The 26904-nt window shown below is 41.2% G+C and overlaps 1 protein-coding gene across 1 annotated transcript in view; it reads left to right on the forward strand.

Moving 5' to 3' along the window:
* Jarid2 (Jumonji, AT rich interactive domain 2) overlaps positions 1 to 26904 on the forward strand; it is a 336896-nt gene that overhangs the window by 307605 nt on the left and 2387 nt on the right. Inside the window, exons 20-21 of the mRNA XM_068388399.1 lie at positions 16272 to 16446; positions 20405 to 20526. Of these exons, the coding sequence (XP_068244500.1) occupies positions 16272 to 16446; positions 20405 to 20526 (297 nt within the window). The remainder of the gene's footprint in view (positions 1 to 16271; positions 16447 to 20404; positions 20527 to 26904) is intronic.

A 26904-nucleotide genomic window follows, 5' to 3' on the forward strand; every position in this document is an offset into this window, starting at 1 on the left:
TCCTGGGACGCCTCTTCAACTTCTTCAATTTCTTCCGAAGGCGTAGTAGCAGGAGGAACTGGCTCTTTTTTGCGAGGCTGGAAGAACATTGTGATCGGAAGTTGTTGCCGCTGCTTCTTTTTTCGATCTAAGAGCATCTTGTAGGGAGTCATGATGTCATCGACCTTGTTGGAGAATTGCATAGACCGAACCATATCCTCGTCCCACTCTTGCAACATTTCTTTCAACTCCTTCGCATGGTAGCAGGCCTTGGCAAGCCGTTCTAATGTTAAGCCCGTTTCTTCAACATTTTCTTGGGTCTCTTCCTGTGTTTCACACTCTTCTTCACTTGCCGATTTCGTCAGGTCTTCTAGGTCTGCGTCAGTTAGGGGCTGGGAATGGCAGTCCAACAACTCGTCGACGTCTTCAGTCGTCATGTCGCTAAACCCGTCACCTCCAATTATGGCAGCTAACTGCACAGATTTGCGTATTGCAGAGTGTTGGATTTCAGCAGGTGTAAATCCCTCGTCGTCGTAAACAATCTGGGGCCACAACTTCTTCCAGCTCGCATTCACGGTTGCAGGTTTCATTTCTTGCAGTGCCTTCTGAATATTCTGCAGGCACGTGGCTATGGTGTACTGCCGCCAGTACGCCTTCAAGTTAAAATCTTCATCCTCATCATCTTGGGCAGCATCCACACACGCAACGAGGTCCGCCAAGGTATTCTTCGTGTAGAGGGCCTTGAACGCCCTGATAACCCCCTGGTCCATCGGTTGAATTAATGACGTGGTGTTGGGTGGCAGAAACTCAACCTGAATGCCCTCATGCGACAGATCAGTTGCGTGTCCTCCAGCGTTATCCATAAGGAGAAGGATCTTGAATGGCAAGCCCTCCTCTACGAGATATTTGCTGACTTGCGGGATGAAACACTGGTGGAACCAGTTGGAGGTCAGCATCTTTGTAATCCATGCTTTTGGATTATGCATCCAGTACACGGGAAGGAGATTCTTATTCTTATTTTTCAAAGCGCGAGGATTTTTCGACTTATAAATAAGCCCCAGCTTTAGCAAAAATCCAGCAGCATTGCCACACATCACGAGGGTAACGCGATCCTTGAATGCTTTAAAGCCAGAGGCTTTGGCTTCCTCTTTGAACAGGAAAGTTCGCGACGGCATTCTCTTCCAAAACAAGCCGGTCTCATCCATATTAAAGACTTGTTCCTGCTTGTATCCACCTTCGGCGATAATATTCTTGAATATCTGGTTCACGTAAGTTTCAGCAGCGGCAGTGTTAGCCGAAGCAGCCTCGCCATGCAGGGAAACGCTTTTCAGGGCGAAGCGTTTCTGAAACTTCGCGAACCATCCTTTGCTGGCGGAAAAACGTTGTTTCTGAGGCTGGGAATCAGTTGATGTCCCTGGTTGAGGTTTATCTGCATCATCATCATCTTCAGCATGGTTGCCGTCGTCGTCTTGAGGTTCCTTTGCAGCAAAATTCTCATACAATCTCAAAGCCTTTGTTCGGATGGTGTTCGTATCCAAGGCTATGTTCTTCTTCCGGCAGTCGGCAATCCACACAGCTAAAGCACCTTCCATGCGTACGATCATTTTATTACGCGTTGTAACGACTCGCTTCGCTGATCTGCTGAAGGTGATTGCAGCCGTCTTTCTAATGTTCGCCTCGTCCTTCTTGATATAGCGAACAGTAGATTCGTTGATTCCAAAATGGCGCGCTGCGGCCGTGTAGCTTCTACCGTCTTTCAACATATCGAGAAGCGTAACCTTCTCAGCAATCGTCATCATCCTTCGGTGGCGTTTAGGCTCACTACCAGCCTTAGTAGAAGCAGAACGCTTGGGAGGCATTGTACAGTAGGATTTAACAGAAAGTTCAACAAAAAGTTCAACTTAAAACAGTCGCACACAGCACAGATTAAACTTCACAAACTTAAGAACGTCTACTCAGCGATACGGCGTAAGAGAAAGTGGCCGCGAACAGAGGCTGGAAGCTGGAGATGCGGGCAAAACACCAATCACAGGCTAGATAACAAAACTTCAGTTCTGATTCGTCATCTATCAGCGCTTGAACCAATCACAACCCGTCTTATATGATGCGTAGGTTACCAACTCAAAGTACAAGATACCCCGCGTATACCGTACGTACAGTATTAATAATAATAAATAATGATAATAATACAGTAATAATAATAATAATAATGATAATAATAATAACAATAATTTTATTAACAACAACAACAATAATAATAATAATAACAATAATAATAATAGCTTTACGTATGCTACAGTATTTTATTCTTTTGTAGGATGTGTGTCTCTCTCTCGTACGCTTATTCGAAATGTGATTTTTGCAACAAAGAATATTATGGGATGCAGCTACGTACGTATACATACAAAAGATTCATGGGAAAGAAGCACATCCATTACATTTGTAGTACTGTACAGTAGTAGCCATCAGCAGCCTTACACCATTCTAATATGGTATGACTGCATCTGATTTGCGTTTCATGTTCGATTTAATTTTACTACGTACTGTATACAGTACAGTACTGAATTATCGTATGATAATACTGTAATACAGTAATAATAATAATGATAATAATAATAACAATAATAATTTTATTAACAACAACAACAATAATAATAATACAGTAGCTTTACGTATGCTATTTTATTCTTTTGTAGGATCTCTCTCTCTCTCTCTCTCTCTCTCTCTCTCTCTCTCTCTCTCTCTCTCTCTCTCTCTCTCTCTCTCTCTCTTTTTTTTTTTGTACGCCTATTCAAAATGTGATTTTTGCAACAAAGAATATTATTGGATGCAGTACTACGTACGTATACATACAAAAGATTCATGGAAAATAAGCACATCCATTACATTTGTAGTACAGTAGTAGCCAACAGCAGCCTTACACCATTCTAATATGGTATGACTGCATCTGATTTGCGTTTCATGTTCGATTTAATTTTACTACGTACTGTATACAGTACTGTATTATCGTATGATCACATTCTCTTTTCGTGTTTTATTTCTTTCTGTGCTGAATTATATATCATATGTAATGCAATGAACAATCAGTAAGAGCAGATATTACTAATTACAGTATTACAGTAATGGAATTACAGGTAACGAAATATCGTATTTGGGGGTCTTCAGATTTCGCGGTATTTTCGAAATTTCCGGAAAATCCGCGATATGTATATATATATGGGTTATGGAAAAAAACCCGCGAAGTGGTGAATCCGCGATGGTCGAACCGCGAAGTAGCGAGGGTTCACTGTATCATATGATCAGCACCCAAGCCCCCTCTCAACCCAAGCTAGGACCAGGGAGGGCCAGGTACTGGCTGCTGATGACTGAACAGATAGACCGATAGGTTCCCCCAAACCCCCAACCTCAGCTCACAAGGATGGTAAGGTTGTAGACACTAATGGCACCACTGACGAGACTGAGCGGGACTCGAACCCCCGACTGGCAAACACCAGGCAGAGATGTTACCAAAGATACTCTTCATGGGAATTTCAGGGTTCACATAGAGGATCAGAACTTCCTCCATTGGTAAATACATTCATCTTCATCCTGCTGAAGTCTGAATGTGGCTCCTCCACCGCTACAACCTCCGACTGTTCCAGTCAAGGCAACCCTTAGGATCCCCCTGGAACCCTTGTCGAGTTAATCAGTTGGGCGTCAGGACCCTAGAAGGAAGTCAACGGCAGACAAAGTACAGTAGGGTCCCGAATTATGCGAGAATTTGGTCGATTAATGACCTCGTGTAAATGGAAAATCGCGAATTTCGAAACACAACTAACAGAAATAATTCCATTGTGGCCATGGCAACCAGCAATTTGCCTATTCAAATGTGTTTACTACCCATTTCCAATACTTTCTTTGTACTATACTGTATTTCTTTATAATATCAAATTGTTTTTGTAAATAAATAAAACATTTAATATACTTTAAAGTTCTAATAACTTGAAAAATGGTTAAAATTATAACCAGGATAGGTGTAAACACCATATATTTCCCGTTACAACACAACCCAAAATACAGACAAATTTTAATGTTTGTCATATCTATTGTATAATACAACTGGTGAATAGCAAAACCATCACTCTATAGACTAGCTTGTTGTATGATTGAAAATCCAGAATTATCAAAATAAAGGCGATTTTATATCATGCGTTTCCTAAACACGCTAAAAAGCAGAATAGAAAACGACAACCAATGTTTTGTTTACGTTTAACTCTGATCACAACGAAGAAACAGACGCATTTATACATCTGTGTTTTTGAATTGACAGCAATTTTACCAAGTATAGATTATATGTTGAATTTGTTATTACCAATGTTCTAATTATTTTTTTATTAGAACTTTCAAATAAATGAAATGAATGCCATTTATGAAATGTTTTTCTTTATGATGCCGCCTGAAACGGAAACCTTCCATTTGTTTACGCTCCATCTTCGATCATAATAAACAAACGAATGCATTAAACACACATGATCTAAGTCATAACTAATGATATTACAAACATTTAGTAAACATTATGTTATTACAAATATTTTACTTACCGTATCCATATAAATTCCTAAATTCGTAGCAAAGCTGGAAATTTTTTTTTCCTTATGCGTTTAATCCACAATAGCAAACTGCCGCTAATGACAGAGTGATAACTTACGATAATTCTAAACTGTTACGAAAGATAATTGTCCTTTCCATATCCAAAATACTTTTCCTAACTTCAGTTATAAGTCAACTTGTACCCACCTCAATTATGGATCCATATGCAAAAAAGGTAAAGAAGAAAGTACTAGGCCTATTTTTAAAGTCACCGAACAATTAGGTTACCGCTATAACGTTCGATGAGAGAGAGAGAGAGAGAGAGAGAGAGAGAGAGAGAGAGAGAGAGAGAGAGAGAGAGAGAGAGAGAGAGAGAGAGAGAGAGGGAGGGATGGTTTTAAAGTACTAAACAATAAATATGATAGGTTATAACACATTGGTGTTTATGTAATATTAACTGTATAGATGGTTTGAATAAGTTAAGAAATGGTGTAAACAATTCTTTGTTATTGTATTCGCGCGGAAGCTAGACATCAGCTGATGTGATCACAGCCAAAAGTAAAACAAAAATAATTTAGCAATACTCGATTTTTAAAACACACCCGAAATTTAACAACATAAGTACATGTTTTATTATAGCGCAATTGACATTTAAAGAGTAAAAATTTTCTGGAATAGAATGGAGTTTCCTAAAAAATAGTGGTTTGCGGACGAAATCGGTTACCGTTTTTTAAGCTATGATTGAAATGGATGTATACACGGTATAATTTTTTCGTTTTGTATTTAATTGACACTTCAAGAATACCGATTTTGGTTTCTTCATCTATTTGTAAGTATTGTATAACGAGAGAGAGAGAGAGAGAGAGAGAGAGAGAGAGAGAGAGAGAGAGAGAGAGAGAGAGAGAGAGAGATATTATGACGCAGAAGGTTACAGACCTAGATCAGGGGAGGATGAAGGGGGGGGGGGGGAGTGATGAGATAGGCTGGGTGGACTCGCAGGGGAGACGGTAGGAGACGGGGGAAGGGGGGATTTGGTTGCCAGTGGCTAAAAATAGATTCTGAAAGACGGTAAAGGGAAAAACGAATCCCATCGAATAAACAGAATAAGGAAAGGGAATAAGATCCAGAGGAATAATAGATATAATGGAATGAAAATGACTAGATGGTGTTAGTTGTGATAAGAATAATTTAGATATTTGAAATAAGAGTGTCTGAGGAGGTATAGAAGGAATTCGTGATAAATATAGAGGAATATCAAAGGATACAGTTAGTTTGCATTAAAGGGTTTGTTATCGTTTATCGGCAGTGAATAGCCTAAACTTCGGTAACGAGTGGTCAATATTTTGTCATATTTTAAACAGTATACATTTGATTTGCAAACATTGGTTTTGTAGAGTAGACGGTAAAATAAAATGTTTTGTAGAGTAGACGGTAAAATAAAATCGAGAGAGAGAGAGAGAGAGAGAGAGAGAGAGAGAGAGAGGGATTTCTGCCATCAAATCTCTCTCTCTCTCTCTCTCTCTCTCTCTCGATTTTATTTTACCGTCTACTCTACAAAACCAATGTTTGCAAATCAAATGTATACTGTTTAAAATATGACAAAATATTGACGACTCGTTACCGAAGTTTAGGCTATTCACTGCCGATAAACGAACCCAGTCTACTCGTAAAAACCTTGAACGCCCAGAGGGAAAAATAAGGCTTTTAAATATACTGTACTAAACAAAAATAATGCTTTAATATACCATCATTAACACTACCATTACAATTATCGTAAGGTTGGAGAAAGATAAAGATTGCCGAGAACGTAACCACATTTCTGTTTACATTTTGTCAGCTGGACTCGCACAGTTAACAGTTGATTTCATTGTTGATGTGGAATTTTATCCTTAAATAGGCTATTCATTATGAAATTATGTTAATGAAATGTAATGTTGATATTGTTTTGTAACATTTATTATAAATCACCGTATTTAGGGCTACCAATATACTTAAAAAGACAATAGATTTGATACATTTTGTAGTGCTTGACTCGCGAACTTTGAACAGCCTCGCAGATACAGAAAATTTATTTTTGAAAAATGGCGATCGCGGAAAAGGGGAATCGTGTAATTCGAACACGCTTAATTCGGGACCCTACTGTATGCAGATCACCTCCACCCTGATCGCGTTATGAGGGTCCTAACCCATCTGACTCCTATATGACCAACTTACCCAGTACGGCAGTGAAGGTAAAGGAGGGTCATCATTAAGAGACAGAAAAGGAGGATGAGAGGTGTAACCCCACCTCATGCCGACATCATCCGCCCTAGGACGAGTTAGGACAGAGCCTCGCCCAGGGAGATCGCAATCCATCCCTTCAACCCTCAAGACATTGAGGTAGTGCCTCCGGACCAACGTTCAGTTTCTGTACCTCTTTCAGAGGAGGAGCCTTCAGCTCTTACTGCCAAGGCTCCATCAAGTGCCTTGACCCCTACTAAGACCGCGGAGGAACTTCCTGTGCGTAGGGAATCGAAGGACATTAAGATTAAATCCAAGAATGCTGCGGCACGGGAATCTAGAATGGTTGAGACACTGAGACTGTTCCCTGTGGCAGGTCCTCCAAGAGATTCAGTTGACGACCCTGACCTACCCCAAACTCTGGATGCGAGTCTGGAGGTGGACAACCCCTTAGATTCTGAGTACAAGAATCTTCTAAAGGTGTCCAGTTCGAACTATCACTCCGAGCTAGAAAGATGTGAGTGGGAGCTTACCTTATGGCAGGTTCTTGCCTCTATGAGGGCCATCAACAGGCTGTCTACTCCTGGTTCCATCATCCAGGAAAGAAAGAATATGGTTCTCAACGAGATATTCAAGACCCAGAAGCCTTCTAGGTATAGTGTAGCTCTGCCCTGGTCCAAGGGTTTAACAGCCGCCGAAAGGAAAGCTATCGCCAAGATAGCTGGAACTTCTAGTTCTTTGATGGCAGGTTCCTCCTCTCGGTCCCTTCCACCTTTTGTTCTACAAAGGAAGTATTATGAGATTGAAGGAGATCCACATTCCACCATGTCCCTTGACCCTTCAGTAGAGACCCTAATGAAGGGTGTCCCGACTCGAACCCTCTCCTCTCTGAAAGCCTCCCTCTCAGCAGTTGAGCTCCTGAATATAGAGAGAGGCGCGAAGTACGCCATGCAGGCGCCTTCGTGGCTCGATCTATGGCTAGGATCCTTAGGCTTCATGGTTTGCTCCCACGATCTTTCAAAGGAGTTGGCCATGAAGACAATGAAGTCTTTCCTGTTGTCAGATACCCGGATTCATGAGTTTTTGTTGCACCACGTCGTCAACCTGTGGGCAAACGTCATTCTCAAGAGAAGGGATACCGTCATAGGTAAGTTCCACAAGCAGGTGCCAAAGGTGGAGGTCTCCCGGTTGAGGAATTCCACCCGAGGGTTCATCTCTCTTTGTTCCGGAAGAGATAGAGAGGGATGGTGAGCGATGGAGGAACTCGTTGAACGATTCTCTCCTCCAAAGGGCCATGACATCGCTGCCCTATAGTAGACCTTCCCAGTCTTCCAGGACTCAGCAAGCACCCTCCTCTTCTCACCTGTCAACTTGCAGGTCCTCCGGACCTTCTAAGGTGTCTAAGCGGCCCTTTCCATCCAAAGGACAAAAAGGGTCCAAGTCCTTCAGAGGAAAGAAGGGAGGAAAGGGAGGTGGCCCAGGTGGTCAATCCCAGTAGGAATGGCATTCTTCCTCACCTACCACCTGTGGAAGGATGCCTACAGTGCCGCTGGGAGAGGTGGCAGCTCCACGGGGCAGAACCCTGGACGGTCGAAGTGATCGCCCTAGGGTATTGCGTCCCGTACATTCAATCTCTCCCTCCTCTGACCCGGGATTAAGTGCATCCAAGCTTCTATGCGAAGGGATGCGCAAAGGAGCTGGCCCTCAGAGCCAAAGTCCAAACCATACTGCAGAAGGGCGCTCTTCAAGAGGTTGCGTACGGGTCCCCAGGCTTCTACCAGTCAAATTTTTCTGATGAAAAGGCGACTGGAGGCTGGAGACCAATCATCGATCTCTCCCCTCTGGACAAGTTTGTTCAATAGACTCGGTTCAGAATGGAGACGACAGACACGGTCATCCAAGCTGTTCGTACAAGGGACTTCATGCGCACTCTGGACCTGAAGGACGCATACTTCCAGATCCCAATCCATCCGTCTTCAAGAAAGTATCTAAGATTCATGCACTAGGAAAAGACATGCCAGTTCAAGGTTCTATCTTCTGTCGCGACAGCTCCTCTGGTATTCACCAGAATGTTTGCCCTAGTGTAAACTTGGGCTCACTGAAACGGCATCCTTATTCTCAGATATCTGGACGACTGGCTGATCCAAGCAGACTTGGAGACGACCCTTCTTCGTGACCGGGACATTCTTCTCGAGTTTTGTCAGGACCAGGAGGTTCTGATAAATCACAAGAAGTCATTACTGCATAGACACCGTCCAAGAGAAAGTCTTCCCATCAGACGAAAGAGTATACTGACTGAAGGAAGTGGCCGCACCCTTCCTCAGGAAAAAAATTCTTCCAGCCTCTCATTGGTTGAGTCTTTTAGGCTTTCCGGCCTCTCTCATCCGTCTTGTTCCAAACAGCCGCCTCAGGATAAGATCCCTGCAGTGGCAGCTGAAGTCCGTGTGAAACCAACACTCCGATCCACCGGGCACTCGAGTTCCTATAACTCAGGATCAGGTGACGGATTTGAGTTGATGGATGGTAGACGTAAACCTTCGGCGAGGTGAGAATCTTCTCGTTCCCCCTCAAAAGAAAGTTGCGGGCTCACCTGCTGCACCATACAATCTTTGGCCTTTGGTCAGAGTCAGAAAGGTACCAGCACATAAATCTTCTAGAGATGAGAGCAGTTTACCTAGCTCTTCATCAGTTCCAACAGTTGCTGGCAGGTCACTCAGTGGTGTTGATAAGCGACAACACCACCGTAGTCTATCTATATACCAAGGCACTTCCCCCAGTTTTGTGGTGTAGCCGACATCAAACAAATGAAAAAAGGTGACCTTTCCTATCTATGCTCCTCCCAGCCTAACGAGGGACTCAACCGAGTTCGGCTGATACTGCTAGGGTGCCAAAGCCCACCCTCCCCCGTTATCCACAATAGTGGCTTACATAAACAAACAGGGTGGTACCTTTTCACAGCCTCTTTGCCATCTTGCAGTAAAGCTCCTCAGATGGTCAGAGGAACATTGGGTGTCTCTTATTATCTCGACTCATTACAGGCAAGAGGAATGTGCTCGCGGACAATCTGAGCAGACTGACTCAGATTGTAGGCTCTGAATGGTCTTTGAATCATCAGATAGCCAACAAAGTCCTGACTTTGCGGGGTTCCCCAAACTGCAAACCTGTTCGCAACATCTCAGAACAGCAAGCTTCCGCTGTACTGTTCTCCAGTCCCGGATCCTCAGGCTCTATGGCAAGATACATTCCAACAATGGTGGGACAACATCGACGTGTATGCCTTTCCCCCTATTTTGTCTGATGAGAAGAGTGGTCAACAAGACTACAGCATCCAAAGATCTAATGATGACCCTTGTAGCTCCGCTATTGCATCATACAGAGTGGTTTCCGGACCTCCTGCAACTTCTAGTAGATCTATTAGGAGAACTCCCTCCACCACGACCAGATCTACTCAAACAACCACACTCGAATATCTTCCATAAGACCATGCAGTTGCTTCGACTTCACGCGTGGAGGCTATCCAGCGTCTCCTCTCTCAGAAGAGCTTTTCACGATAAGTTGCGGGGTGAATGTCCGGATACTTGCGTAGGTCCTCAGCCTCAGTCTACCAGGCAAAAGGAGGGTATTCTGTGGTTGGTGTTTTGGATGGAATATCTCTCCACTTGATGTCACTATTCCAGTAATAGTGGCGTTCCTTGTATACCTTCGGGAGGGAAAGCTCCTTTTGGTCTTGGCGGTGAAATGCTAACGCTTGGCCTTGAGCCTAGTGTTTAAGCTGAAAGGAGTGGATATTTCCTCTTCATTGGATCTTTCTTTACTCATACAGAGTTATGAGATCACTTGCCCCCAGTCAGAGATTATGCCTTCTCCTTGGACAATGTGGTTCGCGTCTTGAGATTCTTAAAAGGACCCCCCCCCCCCCCGTACGAACCATTATGCCATACAACTGACCGAAATCTCACTTTAAATGTGGCGTTCCTGCTCACTTTAGCCTCTGCCAAGAGAGTCGATGAACTACATGGCCTCTCGTATGACATTGCCCATTCAAGGGAATAGGGGAAAGTGACACACAGCTTCGTCCCTGAGTTTATTGCAAAGACTCAAATTCGGGGGTGCTGGACCATAGATTGGGTCCCTTTTCAGATTGCGAGTTTTCATTCAGTAACCAATGACCCAGATCAGTTTTTACTTGGCTGAGTGAGGAGTTTGAGATACTATCTTACATGCACTGCAGCATCAGGGCCCCAACTAACACCTCTGTTTGTTAGCTTATGGAGAATTAAGAGGAGGATCACCAAGAACACGGTTTCCTACTGAATTCGCCAAGTAATCGAAAGGGCCTTGGCTCCCGATCCTTCTCAGGCTCATCGACCTAGAGCCCATGATGTCAGGGGAATCAGCACTTCCCTGGCATTCAAACGCAACTTCTCTGTGTTGCAAGTTCTTTAAGCGGGCGTGTGGAAGAGACAGACCACCTTCACAGCCCATTATTTAGAAGACGTGACCCACACAAGACTCAATACATTCACTATCGGTCCTGTGGTGGCTGCTCAACTAGGGCTTTGGTTACCCAGGTTAAGACTAGGATGAATGAGAAGAATGTCTGGCTTTCCTTTCTTCATCTTCCCCTCCTTTTGGGGTACAGCACCATGGCTCCCTTTGCAAGCTGGCTTCAACCTTGCCTTTCATTAGAAGGGGCTAGCTTTCGATCCCAAGTATGAGGTAGAAATTTATTTCTCTGCTGGTAATTATCACTTCCCTTGTGTAGCCTAGCACAAGTTATAAAATTTTTATACTGTCCACGTCCCCATTGATTTCTGTGAGGGAGCAATGAGATATGTCTTGTTTTCCCTTATAAACTGAGAAGGTGTTCATACAAAACAACAACCTCTATTACGCAGCATCGCCCAGGCCGCTATTACAGTAATTCCTTACGATTCGAATGCACTAAGAAATTATTTTTTTTGAAATACGATACATTGTATCTATATTTACGCATTAAGATACGATGATTTTTTGTGATACGATATAAAAAATCGTGCGATGCCATTGGTAGGTGGCAGAGTGTTCGTACGGCTACCGGAGTCGATCCGAACACTCACTTGGCACCGAAGGTTACCCAAACTTCTCTCTCCCAGTGTATTCGTTGTCGTTGTATGGAAAACGTTGTGATGTGTGTTTACGATTCTCATGTGTTTTCCTTTATTTTATTAACATTTATTGTGTGAACCATGGGTCCTAAGTCTAAGGATAAGAAAGGGGATAAGAAAAAACCAAGAAAATTATCTCAATGCAAATAAAGCATGAGATAATGGGAAAACATGAACGAGATGTGAGAATCTGTGATTTAGCCGCTGAATATGACTGCAATGCGTCCACCATATCCTCCATTCTAAAAACTAAAGGGTGCAATAAAGAAGGTGCAGCCTTCTAAAGACATAACTATTATGTCAAACTTGCATTCTGGTTTGCATAAAGAGATGGAGCGGCTACTTTTGACATGGATGAAGGAAAAGGAACTGGCTGGTGACTCGGTTATAGAAACTATAATTTCTGTAAAGGCTGTTGCCTTCTTCAGTGAAGGCTGCTGAAGAATTTATTCAATGCTTTAATTCTCTTGTTGCCCAGGAAGCCTACATACCTCAACAGGTATTTAATTGTGATGAGACAGGGCTTTTTTGGGAAAAAATGCCAAGGAGAACCTATATCACCGCTGGGGAAAAGAAGCTCCCCGGACATAAGCCTATGAAGGATAGGCTTACTCTCTCCCTTTGCGCTAATGGTAACGGTGATTATAAGGTGAAGCTGTTGTTGGTGTACCACTCCGAGAATCCCAGGGCCTTTAAAGCCCATAATGTGTTGAAAGAAAAGCTACAGGTCATGGGGCGTGCTATTAGTAAGGCCTAATAGCCTTTGGTCCTGCTGTTAAGAAATATCTAACAGAAAATGGTCTCCCACTTAAATGTCTCCTTGTTGGACAATGCTTCTGGTCATCCTCCAGGTCTTGAGGATGACATCTTGGATGAATATAACTTCATTAAAGTGTTGTATCTGTCAGCCAACACGACACCTATCCTCCAGCCTATGGACCTACAAGTGATATCAAATTTCAAGAAACTCTACACAAAGCACCTATTCAAACAGTGTTTCGAGGTTACTGAAAACTCCAACCTCACTTTAAGAGAATTTTGGAAAGATTATTATAATATCGTAATTTGCCTTAAATTGATGGATCTTTCCTGGCAAGGTGTTACCATGAGAACTTTGACCTCGGCCTGGAAAAAGCTATAGCCCAGTATTTTTGCCGAGTATGACTTTGAGGGGTTTGATTAAATACCAGAACCACCTGTTGAAGAGGAAATTGTTTCTGTTGGTCGTTCCATGGGGCTGGAGATAGATGAGGCAGATGTGGAGTTGGTTGAAGAACATGCTGAAGAACTCACAACGGAGGAGCTGAAGGAGTTACAGGAGATTGCCCACATGGAGTTGATGCAGGAACTCAGCAGTGAGAAGGAGGTCGAGGAAGAGGAGGTGCTAACTTCAAGAGAAATTCGTGAGATCCTCGGCATGTGGCAAAAAGTATCTGATTTTGTTGAGAAAAGGTCACCCTGAGAAATTGCATACAGGGAGAGCGAGTGCCTATTATAATGATACATGGCTAACACACTTCAGAAACATTTTAAAAAAGAAGCAAAAGCAGACCTCTCTTGATTGCTTTCTTATAAAATGACCACGCAGTCCAAGTGTTGAAGGTGAGAAGGCCAAAAGTGTTAGTGGAAGTGATTAACCTATGTAGAAAAAAAAGAAAAGCAAAAAAAAGTTACAAAACGAAAAGCCAAAATAGTTTTAAAACGAAAAGCAAAGAAAAAAAAATACAAAAGGAAAAGCCAAAAAAAAAAGAAAATTCAAAAGGCAAAGCAAGAAAAAAAGAGTGTTTGTGTGTATGTGTATCATAAGCTAGACTATGCTGTCTCAGCCCTCTCTCCCTGCCTCCTCCTCCTCCTAGCTCACCTCGTTAGCCACTCATCCCTGTCTCCATGATCAGTTGGTTACAATTTTATTCTTTATTTTTTTTTTATTCATCCTTTCTGTTACATGAAGACTTAAATATTGAGCATTTAGTAAGCTCATTCAACGTTTTTAATTGTGTATAATCTTGCCGCTTTCTACAGCTACTATGTCGTGTGTGTGTGCGTGTGGTAGCCTTGCTTCTCTCCCTCCCTCCTCCCTGCATGCTTCCCATACGCTAGCACTCGTTTAGGTAGTGAGTACAACTCTTATTTCTTTATTGTTTTTGTTAACATTTATTATTATACATCAGTTTCTGTGTCATTACTGTTGTATTGATCTATCTTTAGTGAGTAATTTGAGCATAATTTGAGCTTGTTTTGGGTAAATTTCTTACTCTTGGAACGAATTAAATGTTTCTTTTAATACAAATAGAATAATTATTTTAAGATACAATCTTTTTGAGATACGTCGGCGGTCTTGGAACGAATTAAATTTGTATCTCAAGGTATTACTGTATACTCACTTTGTATATTTTACCAAGGTGTCAAAGTTTTCCTTAGACCACAGTCATATACTGTACCAGCTAAAACGAGGTCAATGTCCATGCCATATCTAGGACTTCCACCCACCCAAGAGTGAGTCATCCACATAAATAACGGAAGGTTCGTTAGTATGGGAACAAATGACAAATTCGGAGATAATTTGTATTTTTCCCTAACTAATACAAACCTGGAGTTATTCATATAAATTGGCCCACCATCACCTGTCCCCCAGAAATCCTGCCTGCTATCAAAAGTGACGTCTCTCACTGCTGTGAGAGTATATATATATATATATATATAGAGGCTGTGGAGGATTAATTTTATTTTTTTTGCTTTGGTTTTGCCAAAAGAGAGAGAGAGAGAGAGAGAGAGAGAGTGTGTGTGTGTGTGTGTGTTGGTATAATTAAGGTTGTTCTTTAGGTTTTTAGCTAGGTTAGGGCGGTGATGAATGTCTTGGGCGAATGCATTTTCTATTTGACTGTAGCAGGAGTCAGTTGGTGTCCTGAATTCTGGAATATTATTTTTTTGTATTAGCGTAAGTACAGTGTTTTCATTTATCTTTGTTAGGTGTGTTCATGAATGATAGAAAGTTTATTATTGATATTTGATTATTGTGCGATAGTTTATGTAGCTAGGAGTGTTCGTAAGCATTTTTCTTTTTTATTGCAGGCTGTAATTCCTCCTTTAGACTCCTTTGGAGTTTAATTTTGGCCTTGAAGGTGTTGCTTGCCAGCCATGTATATATGAATAGCTTGATGATGACGACCCGGACCGTACAATGAATGTAGGATTAGACTGCGGATATATAGAATTTTGAGCGTTGATGACTCGGCTGTAAAATAGATTTGTTCCGTAACTGAAATACAAACCACGCTATTTACACGGGGTAATTACTTCGGCCTAGCTGAACAACGAGCCATAAAAGTTTTAATGAGGGTTTCCTACCCCACCGCTAGTTAGCGGGGGGTAGGGAGGGGTAGCTAGCTACCCCTCCCCCCTCACACACCGGTGAATACTTCACTTTACTTTTGGCTCAGAGAGACCGCAGATCTGTCTGCGCTCTCCTCATTTTTGACTGACATAATTTTGTTTGCTTAATGATGATGATGACCACCGCTTAAGTGATTGCACAGTCGAATTGGCTGTATGATATTGTTTGCCACAAAGTTGCGGCAGTGGGATATAAGGACTGTTGCCAGTGTGTGGACGACGGTGGGCACACCAACGTATATTAAGCATTTAAGAGTTTTCTCTTATGGTTTGGTACTACTGTATTATTGATTATTTTTTGCTGGTTTGTGGAATATGATTGGTGTTACAGGATTAAGTGATTCATTTTAGTCTTTAAGTGTGGTTTTTTGGTACTGTGTGGACTGTTGGTGTTGGGTATTATAAAAGGATAGTTTTTATGATTATTGGTGAGTTCTCGGTTCCCACACGCACCGATATATGCAGTATATATATTTTAAATAGTCTGTTGTTGTTATTATTGTCTCAGTGTTAAATTTATTATCAATGATGTGTGAATTTTTTTTGGTGGTTTAATTTGTAAGAAATATAGCTTTAAGGTTATGTTTTGTTTGACTGTTCCCTCTGTTCAGTAGTCCAGTCGAAGTAAAAGTAATGGGAAAGTTTGTGTTGTAGGACAATTTGTCTGTTTAAAGTGATCAAGGGTGTGGGGGTTGCTTTTGTTTACATCCTGCCACAAGGCAGCTAGGTACCCCCCAGCCACCCCCAGCCTACACGCTCAAATGGTTAGGCAGGGTTGTCATTTCGCAATTAAAGTCTAATGGCTACCTTCCGCCTACACTAAAAGATAATCCACATAAATAACTCCAGATTTGTATTAGTTAGAGAAAAATACAAATTATCTCCAAATTTGTCTTTGTGCATTTTTTTGCCCTTTTAGCTAGTATGGTACAGTATTTCATTTGGCCTTGCTTCTCTTTTCAGTCTTTCAAAGCTCTTCACGAATGCTGTGAACCTTCTATGTTCTCCTTAGACCGTCTTGTACTCTCTGTTGTAAGTGATCCAAGAGCTACTCTAGATGGTCTTTTACGTGCAAGAGAACTGGTGTTGCAGGTTGTCGAAAAAGAAAAGAAATTGCGTTCTCAGTTAGTTGATATTGGTAAGTACAAAAATTTTCTGTTTAAAGATACAGTATTGAAGTTTCAGTTTTTATTATAGTTTATGCAACAGTTGACTACCTAGGCGAGCGAAATATTTTATTCAAGTGTTATTCCCTTAATATTTCTGAAATATTTAGCTGTTCCGTAACTGGAATACAAACCACGCTATTTAATAGGGGTATTACTTTCGGCGTAGCTGAAATGACAAGCCATTAAAATTTAACGAGGGTTTACTACCCACACCGCTAGTTAGCGGGGGTAGGGGAGGGTAGCTTGCTACCCCCCCCCCCCCTTTCCCTCACACACACCTGTGCTTGAACTCACTTTGCTCTCGGCTCGGATGGTAGTCGGACATGTCCGCTGTCATCTTTGCCGCTCATTGGCAGCCATTAATGCTTTTTTTGCTTTCTCTTTTTGACAGTTTTGTGTTTGAAGTTGGCCTCTGCTATTATGCGCACCTGCTCTGGATTACCCGACCGCCCCTGTGGAACATTCATGTCGGCGGTCGAGACAGACCCTCACGCCCTTTGCCCTTCCTGTAGAGGTCAACGGTGTGATAGTGATAATAAGTGTAGTGAGTGCAGGGAGTGGTCTACCTCCCAGTGGGAGAGGTTTTCACGGCGACGAAATAAGTCCAAACGGGATATTTCTCCTTCGAAGGTTTCTTTGAAAGGAGAAATACCCAAGGCCTCTTCTTCCGTTGCTCAAACCTCCTCCGAAGCTCCCACTCGGTCGGCCTCTTTCGAGAGAACGTCGAGTGGTAGCGTAGACCGTTGTACTGTTTTCCAAGCTCAGGGTTCGAGAGATGGCATTGCCTCCCCTAGCAAGGCAGTTCCACATCTCCCCCCGGGGGAGGATTTGTCACTAATACCTCTTTTCCAGCTTTGGTCTTCCTTGGGGCTTGAGGAAGTCTTACTTGACTACATCCGATTGGGTGCCGCTGTCAAGTAATCGCCGCCTCCGGCAGAGGTTGATCCTCTGTCGATTGTCGACGTTGTGGTGTCAGAGGTATCCAATGCTGTATCTCCTACTACCTCTGCCTCTTCAAACCCTACAGTAGCTGAAGGCTTAGTTTCTCCCGTTCCTGTTCAACCAATGAGGGAGAAACTAAGTCCAACAGTTTCTCCTGCTAGTGTTTCTTCCCCTCGGGGGAGTTCACTTACAGAGACTCCTCTTCGGAGGACTGCAGAAGGTCAGCTTACTGATCGCACGGCCCCCAGAGGGCGTATTCGTCGCAAGACTCGCCTTCCTCTTCGCCAGAGAGGCCTTCCTTCACCTGCGGTGAGGAGGCGCTTTTTTGGTTCTACATCTTAGCTTCGTCATCGATCACCGACTGTTCCTGCTTTGGTCCTGGACCTCTCAGCATATCGTCCTTTCAAGGGACACGTCGACCTTCCACCCGTCAGACCTGCTGACTTGCTGTCACCGTTCCTGAGTGCTGATGCGCGCTACGCGCCGACGAAACCTGACTTCCACGCTCGTCAGGCATCATCTAACCCTAATACAGGGCATCTAGGGCGTATGCGCCAACACGCTCATACTTCCCTCACGCACTATAGCCAGCAAGGTAGAGCATACACGCCCACGTACTCCTGTGCGCCTGGCTTTGCCTGAGCAAGCGCGCCCACACCCAGCTATCTCCTGCGCGCCAGCAACCTCCTGCGCGCCAGCAACCTCCTACGTGCCAGCGCTCTCCTGCATGCCAGCGATCTCCCGCATGCAGCAGTCATCTCTCCTGCGCGCCCACGATCTTCAGATCTGGGCGCTGTTGGAAAGTCTACCCTGACTTCTCCCACGCGGCAACGCTCGCCTACGCGCCAGCGCTCGCCATCGCGCAGTCTCCTGCACGCGCCCTCGCCCATCCTTTCCTGCAGTTGCGCGCCCACGAGCAGCACAGGCTGGAACTGCGCGCCCGCGCGCCAGGGGTATCTCTATTGCGCGCGCTCGCCCTACGGCTTCTTCAGGGGCCCGCACGTTCAATGCACTGATCCTGCGCGCCCACGCGAATGTTCTCCCCCGCGAATGTTCTCCCCCGCGCGCGCCATCAGTCTCCCGCGCGCTCGCCAGTGCGCCCACAGTCTACCGTGCGCGCTCCTGCGCGCCATCAGTCTCCCGCGTGCACTCGCATGTGCACCAGCAGTCTCCCGCGCGCGACCCCTGGTATTCTCCATCACGCGAGCACCATTACGCGCCCCCGCGCGAGCGTCTATATCCAACCGCGCGCGAGGCTGCTAGACAACATACGGCAAGGTCGCCATCGCCTCATTCCCCTCCCCGCAAACGCATAACAAAGCGCATTGTGGCAGAAGGGAAACATCCAGAGGGGTCCAGGATCCCTATTCCTTTTCAGGCAAACCCACCCATGGGAACTCCTCCCAGGGATACTTCTATCCCTGTCCCTTCAAAGGGGGTGTCTGACAGCGTGTCTGTCAATCAACAACCTTGGTTCGGTGCACTAATCAAAGCAGTTACACTGGCGTTCAAGCCTGTTTTCTCTGAATTAGGGCACAGATCCTTGGCTGTCTCTACCCCTCTGAAGAGAAAAAGGAGTTCCGGACGCTGTAACTTGTCCAAGGGCTAAGGTGACTCCACGCAAGCCTTCAAGGCAGGTTCCTTCACTCTCCCAGACTTTCTGTCCTTCCCTGTCGGACGAGTACTTCCCGTCCTCAGGGGAATCACGTGAGGTGAGACATTCCCCCATCGCACCAATGAGGGAAACCCCTCCTCGCGCTGAGAAGTCTTCCCAAGTGGGGGCTGGAAAGAACTTGCCATCTTCTATGTTGGAGTCCTACATCCTTCCCAGGAAGGAGTCGAAGGACTCGAAGACTTTACCAAAGTCCTCTACAAGACCAAGGACGGAGCCAATTAGTCACTTGGAGAACGTCCGCGACTCTCCCCAAGAAGAGCCTTTGGGGACAGGAGACTTCGCTGCAAGTCCAACGTCAGGAGGAGAACAGCAAGAGTCAGAGCATGCGTTTTGGCAAGTTCTGACTCTAATGAGGGCTCTCAATGGGTTTTCCGACCCAGAGATCCCTCCTCGAGAGGGCAAGGACACGGTCATGGACCGCGTATTCGGTACTCAGAAACCATCTAAGACCAGTGCGGCTCTGCCCTGGTCTCAGGGGGTTAAGAGTACCAGGGACAAGATCGCTGTACAGCTCTCTAAATTCATTAAAAGGAAATGCTAATTATAACTAATACTGCAAAAATACATAATAGCATAAAAAGAATTAGAATGTCCCTTAAGCCAAAACCCTTCAGTCAGAAATTAAAATACTAAACCGAATACTATATGAACTATGAACTTCATGAGCAAAGAATTCTCATAAAAATACAGAAGTAAAAAAATGTAGGAAACTCTGTCTCTATTTTGAGAGAAAATGCATAATTTACCAGTTAGGAAAATTAAAGCCCAACTTATATTATTTACATGACCAATAACAAAATGTTTTACATGTTATGCTAAAAAAGATAAGATATCATTTGTTAGAAAATATATTTTCTTAGAGAACAAACTCTGTACTATTCCCTTGTGGGTTAGTTATGTTTTCAATTGAGTATTTTATAATGATTGATTATAGAATTATTTTCACAAAGATGATAATATTACCTTAGGATGGTTGGCTCAATAATGTTGTACATAGCTTAAAATTTATTTCATGCATCATTGGATAATACAAAATAAAGTGTATATATATATATATATATATATAATGTAAATATCAACCACTATAAGCCAGAAGCATTTATAATAAAGGAATTTCCAATGGATATACGTTATACATACATTCCCAAAGGTAGAGTTAGATATTAAAGGCCTTGTGGTTTATATTTACACTGATTAAAATCACTACTATATATATATATATATATATATATATATATATATATATATATATATATATATATGAACTGCATTTGTATGTATGAAATAATTATTTAATAACTCTTTGTTAGGTTTAGAAACAAGTGAACGTTTATCGACTCCAGATTCTCATCGTAAAAAGAAAAATCGCTTCATTGAAGATGAAGAAGAAAACATGTGTGAAGTGTGTCGGCAGAACCTTTACGTAGCATTGGTAAGTTATCTTTTCTTTACTACAAATAGAACATGTTACAATAGATTTTGTATTGAGTTACTGTAATTTAGTTTATTTTTTTTTCAGTTTCAGTCCTTCATGAGTTTTATTTTACAGGAAACCATATTGAATTTGTAATCAAAACTTTTTGTGCCCCAACTTTCGAAAGTATGAAAGTCTTGTGTATAAGTACCACTGTGTATATATATGTATATATATATATATATATATATATATATATATATATATATATATATATATATATATATATATATATATGTGTGTGTGTGTATGTATATATATATATATATATATATATATATATATATATATATATTTATATATATATACTGTGTATATATATATATATATATATATATATATATATATATATATATATATATATATATATATATACACAGTATGGTCCCGAATTATGCGTGTTCGAATTATACGATTCCCCTTTTCTGTGATCGCTATGTTTCAAAAATAAATTTTCTGTATCTGCGAAGCTGTTCAAAATCTGCGAGTCAAGCACTACAAAATGTATCAAATCTATTGTCTTTCTAAGTATATTGGTAGCCCTAAATATGGTGATTTATAATAATTGTCACAAAACAATATTAACATTACATCTTATTAACATAATTTCATAATGAATAGCCTATTTAAGGATAAAATTCCACATCGACGATGAAATCAACTGTCAACTGTGCGAGTCCAGCTGACAAAATGTAAACAGAATTGTGGTTATGTTCTCGGCAATCTTAATCTTTCTCCAACCTTACAATAATTGTAATGGTAGTGTTAATGATGGCATATTAAAGCATTATTTTTGTTTAATACAGTATATATAAAAACCTTATTTTTCCCTTCGGGCGTTCAATGTTTTCACGAGTAGACTAGGTTAGTTTATCGGCAGTTGAATAGCCTAAACTTCGGTAACGAGTCAGCAATATTTTGTCATATTTTAAACAGTATACATTTGATTTGCAAAGATTGGTTTTGTAGAGTAGACGGTTAAATACAAATCACTCTCTCTCTCTCTCTCTCTCTCTCTCTCTCTCTCGAGAGAGAGAGAGAGAGAGAGAGAGAGAGAGAGAGATTTGATGCCTGAAATCCTCTCTCTCTCTCTCTCCCTCTCTCTCTCTCTCTCTCTCTCTCTCTCTCTCTCTCTCTCTCTCTCTCTCTCTCCCTTTCAAGAAATAAAACCTTAGTTTACATATGGCAACTTGAGTTTAAGAATGAAATTAACATGGCTATTGTTAGTTGTGGCGATCAATTCCTTGAAACAAAAACACGGCATTCGATTACAACAGCTGATCTCTCTCTCTCTCTCTCTCTCTCTCTCTCTCTCTCTCTCTCTCTCTCTCTCTCTCTCTCTCTCTCTCTCGTGTTATACAATATTTACAAATAGATGAAGAAACCAAAATTGGTTTTCTTATTGTCAATTAAATACAAAACTAAAAATACTAAGTATTTTGAGGGTCTGTATCGGTTGTCAGGAGTACTACGTAGCGTAAATTTGACTGCACGCTACTTTTTTAATCTGTGATAATGGATCGATGTTTATCTAAAGAAAATATACTATTAGGGCAAATATTTTCTTGAAAATACCCTGTAATATATTTCCTTTTACGTTATAAAAATAAAATACTTCTGTTTGTTAAGTTAGTATTTTCTTTTCATTTCTTGGGAGAAACAAAGAAAATGAATTTACATATTTTGCAAGTCATTCTTCGTAGTTTACTGTACGTCACGTGTCTTGTGACGTCATGTATCTGGCGGAAGCGCGCTGACAAACCGAATGATTTCCTTTCATTGTTACCGAGTAATCTTATTACTGCATTCCCATCATCGAAACACCCAGTAACGATATCAAGTGTTTTAGTGGTCTGTATCATTAGTTATAAGATTAGTACAACTTACCGTAAATTTAAGAAAAAAAAGCCTGATGACGTCATATTTCTGGAGGAAGGCGAGAGGCAAATAAAGTGATTTCCTTCCGATGCGTTACTATTCCCATAACCGAAACATCGAATAATGATATATAGAATTTTTTAATAATTTAAAAAAAAATATGAAGATACAACTGAATTAAAAACAAAATACAGAGAGAGAGAGAGAGCGTATTCCTTTTATAACTAATATTAAGGTCTATAAACGAACTGTATGGAAAATGTGATACCCTATAACATATTGGCGCTGATGTAATATGCACTATGAAGAAATTTCGAATGTCAAAATTATATAAATCAGTGTTATTCGCACTATATATATATGTGCTTATAATAGTAATACGGCAGCGTGACCTTGAGATCAGCCGATGCCAACCGAAAGTAAATTAAAAGTATTTGTTGATTATTGATATGCTCAAGAAATTGAAAAATAAAATATAAACATTCTTTAATAAACCACAATTAAACAGTAATGTCTAATGAAATATAAAGGCTTAATATTGAACTAGAATACTGTATGAAGCTTTAAAAATGAACTACCCGTATGCGATTGCGAGAGCGAGCACACACACACACACACAGAAAGAGCTACAACGATTTCACATTTTACCTAATGATTAGACGAACTGTATGGAAACTGATTTCCTGTAACATATTGGCGTTGATGTAATATTCATCATGAAGATATTTCTAATAAGTTAAGAAATGATAAAAAAATATGCCATACTTACGTACGCCATATTTTGATACGATAGGTAGCGGCATTTTCAGATCAGCTGATCATAACCTAAGGTAAACAAAATTTTCAGTACTCGATTGTAAAATGCTTCCAAAATTGATAAATAGAATACAAAAATGCATTTATAGAGCATTTGATATCCTATGAAACAAGAAAATGGAATAATGATAGACAGTAAGAAAATATTGACAAAATATGATCCAGATGATTGCCGAATCATAACGTATCAAAATAAATCTACGGAAACTTCACTTTTCTAGTTCGACATACAGCGAACTCGACTTACGACTCATCTCTCGGTCCCTATCTCGATCGTAAGTCGGCGACTACCTGTATATATACAGTATATATATATACATACATACATATATAAACATACACACATTTATTTGGGCTCGAGCCATGTCATTCTGATGGAAGTTCCTTATTGGCAGATTCTACTTGGGATATTTCTGTGAGTGATATACCAGAAAAATTTACCTTAGAGGTATCAATGGAGTCCCGACCTCCGGAGCGAGTATCCCGAGAGATATCTTGTATAAATCAGGGACTTGTTAATAACATGGCTATCCTTCTCCGAATAGAGTTAACCTTGTCTCGAAAGAAATGTGAGGGTAGGATATGTGGACAGGAGACTGTTTTCACTTTCCCCTTATCCTATATGTTTGGCGAGGTGGCACAGGTCTTGGGATCCTGTTCCCTGTGTCTACTTATGTTTACTCATTGAAAAGTCTTACCCCCAGTTCTGATGCTAACAAGTAGACCTTCTTGTGTTGTCTAAACCATTACTGGCTTCCTTCTTATTCTTTAGTAGGCTATGCCTGGTTGTGAGGACTTGTCCTCTGTGCCCTATCACAGCAGCCCCTTAAATTATTGCTGTTGGGCCTTCCTGTCATGCTGCCTCACCATTTTTTGAGTCTCCAATCGCCACCCCCTCCTTCCCCCTTTCTTATACCTGTCGGTGTGCGTACTTGTAGGCTATCTTTCCTGGCCTAAGTAGGTGAGATTTTCTCCTCCCCTGGTTAAAATCTCTCTGCTGCCTTAAAGACCACCCTTGGATGTTTCTCTGACCCTTCCCCTTCCTAGTTAGGCTATAACCTGACTGTACTGGAACTATGTTCCTCTTTTCTAGTCATCTCGCCCTAGCTTTTTAGCTTTCCCTCACCTGCTAGGTAGGCTACGCTTGCTTACACAGTTCTCCTTATGGCCTAACCCTATCTAGGCATGGAGTTGGTATCCCCTTGGGGTCGTCCTCCTGCCACCTTGGCAGTGCTTGTTCTATGTCTGCAGCCTCTCTTCCTGTGCTATATCCCTCTTGCTATGGAGTCTTGACTCCCTTGCCAGGCTTCCTGTCATGTCAGCTTCAGTTCTTCTAGCACTGGCTGTGTGTTGGCTATGGGTCATCCTCTCTGCTACCTCAGCTGCAGCCTTAGACTAGTCATCTGCTCTTTCCTATCCCACATCTGAGGAACATTGTCCTCTAGAGTTGGTTGATTGGATCCTGCCTGGTTCAGGACATTCTTTGAATTTATAATTCTTAGCGTCCTGGCTGTCTTGTACAGCTCTCATGATCTTACTAGCGGCACCCCCACTTCTCATAAGGTAATGATAATGATCAGGTCTTGGCAGCTTCACTGATTAACTGCCTTTCATTGCTGTACTTCCCCTGAGTGTGGTGGACCCTTCCCAATCTGAACTCACGCACGCGTGCTACCGCCTCCCCCGTCTCGTCTCTGTCATGTTGTTTCATCCTTCTCTCTCCCTGGTCTTTCACTTCATTGTGTTCAATAATAATGCATGTATTATTCATATTTTAGTATTGTATTTATAATTAAAAACATTGTGAATTATAATCTTATGCATTGTTTATATCCAAATCAGCTGATCAACCCTGCCTAGTCCATCGTCAACCTCAATTTTCGGATAAAATAATTCCCGTATTATTATGGCATGCTACCGCCGATGCACGATACTTTATAGTTTATCTGTAGTATAAAAATACTACTAAATTATAAAATCATCTGTGCAGGCCTATAAGTTAAGTTTTAAATATGTAAAGATGTCATTACAATTTTATTTTACTTAATATATGTTTATAAATTGGAAAAAAAGGAAATAATACCGATTCTATATCATATTTTCTCTACATATGCCCAAAAGGGAAATCATTTTGTTTGTTTACGTTCATCGCCCAACAAACGAATGAACAAAACCATTTTCACATCCAAGTGATAACTGGTGATACTTATTGTTTTTAGTAAACTGTATCAAACCTCTGTTCTTATTTATAAGATAGTTTGAATAAGTTTGGAAATTATAATAAGAATGCTTTTTACTTATTTATATGTGCGCATATCCTTGATAACAGTGGCTTGAATCACCTGACAATCTTCTCATGTTCTCAGCTGAGCTCGAATATGCTAATCCCAAAGTTATTCAAAGCATCTTATAATAAATATTGCAAAAATGTTCATGCTTTATGGTATAAACTACCGTAGATTACAAATAGTTTATGAAAAGCTATTACTGTCATTGGATGTGTAATTGTGTTCGTTTGTTCGTTCATCGTGTTTTCCTTATTGGTATCATGAAGGAGAAACATAATAGGGAAAGAGCTTTATTTTATTTATTTTGAATTTTTAAGACTAGAATAAGTAAAATCATTCTTAATTATATACCATTAAGAATATTACTTGTAATTTATCTAAGTGCATATCCTCAAGACTGGTTGATTGAAATCAGCTTACATGTTCTAAGATGATCTCACATAGAGAAAAGTTTAATTCATTTATATAGAATTAATCCTTGACTAGGCTATTTATATTATATCAATAATTAATGGGGTTAAAATTGTTTTATTAATTTTACATAAGAGATTTGGTGAAGGGTAGATGTAGATGGTTTTGGCATGCCCTTCACACTACCCAAGAGAGATTAGTTCAATAAACTTTCAGCTGGGCTCCACAAGGCACTAGAATAGTTGGAAGACCCAGGCCTACATGGATGAGGACTATGAAGCATAAAGTAGGAGGTAATGATTGAAGAAGTATTGATTTAAAGGCTCAAAATAGAAACGACTGGCAAAATCTAACTGAGGCCCTTTGGGTCAGGGCATAGTAGATGATGATGATATATAAAGTGAATAAAAGTAAATATCTCGGAACTATTTACTTTTTAAGGTGACCTTTGCCAATGGAATGCTACTCAAGTTATCTGAATTTAGTGTCCTTTTGCTGCGAGGTTCTGCTGTACTTCTAGAATGTTCCTTCCTTTACTAGATTATTTGTTTATTGAAGAAAAAGAAAAATGGAAAGTTATGTTTTAACGTTAAATGTTGATTAAACAGAGCTTCAGGAGAAGCAATATGAACATCATGGGAGGTTCATAGAAATAATGACTTTCCATACTAAAGGTACTATTGCTTATCAAAGAAGAATGAATTAAAAAATATTAGTGAAAATATTGTAATGATAACTTATGAATAACTTTTCAGTCTCCTTTGAAGTTTAATCAAGTAATTTCACATGTGTTATAAGTAGTCTGGTCCTATATATAATGGAGGGACTACTGTACATATGATTGTTTATATTAATTTGATTTAGTTCATTTGTTTAGATTTTTACTGGAAGTATTCATCTTGAAATGAAATTCAGATCATCCCTAATGTAATATTCCTTGACA

The sequence above is a fragment of the Palaemon carinicauda genome, chromosome 15 (assembly GCF_036898095.1).
Source record: "Palaemon carinicauda isolate YSFRI2023 chromosome 15, ASM3689809v2, whole genome shotgun sequence".
Lineage (NCBI taxonomy): Eukaryota > Metazoa > Arthropoda > Malacostraca > Decapoda > Palaemonidae > Palaemon > Palaemon carinicauda.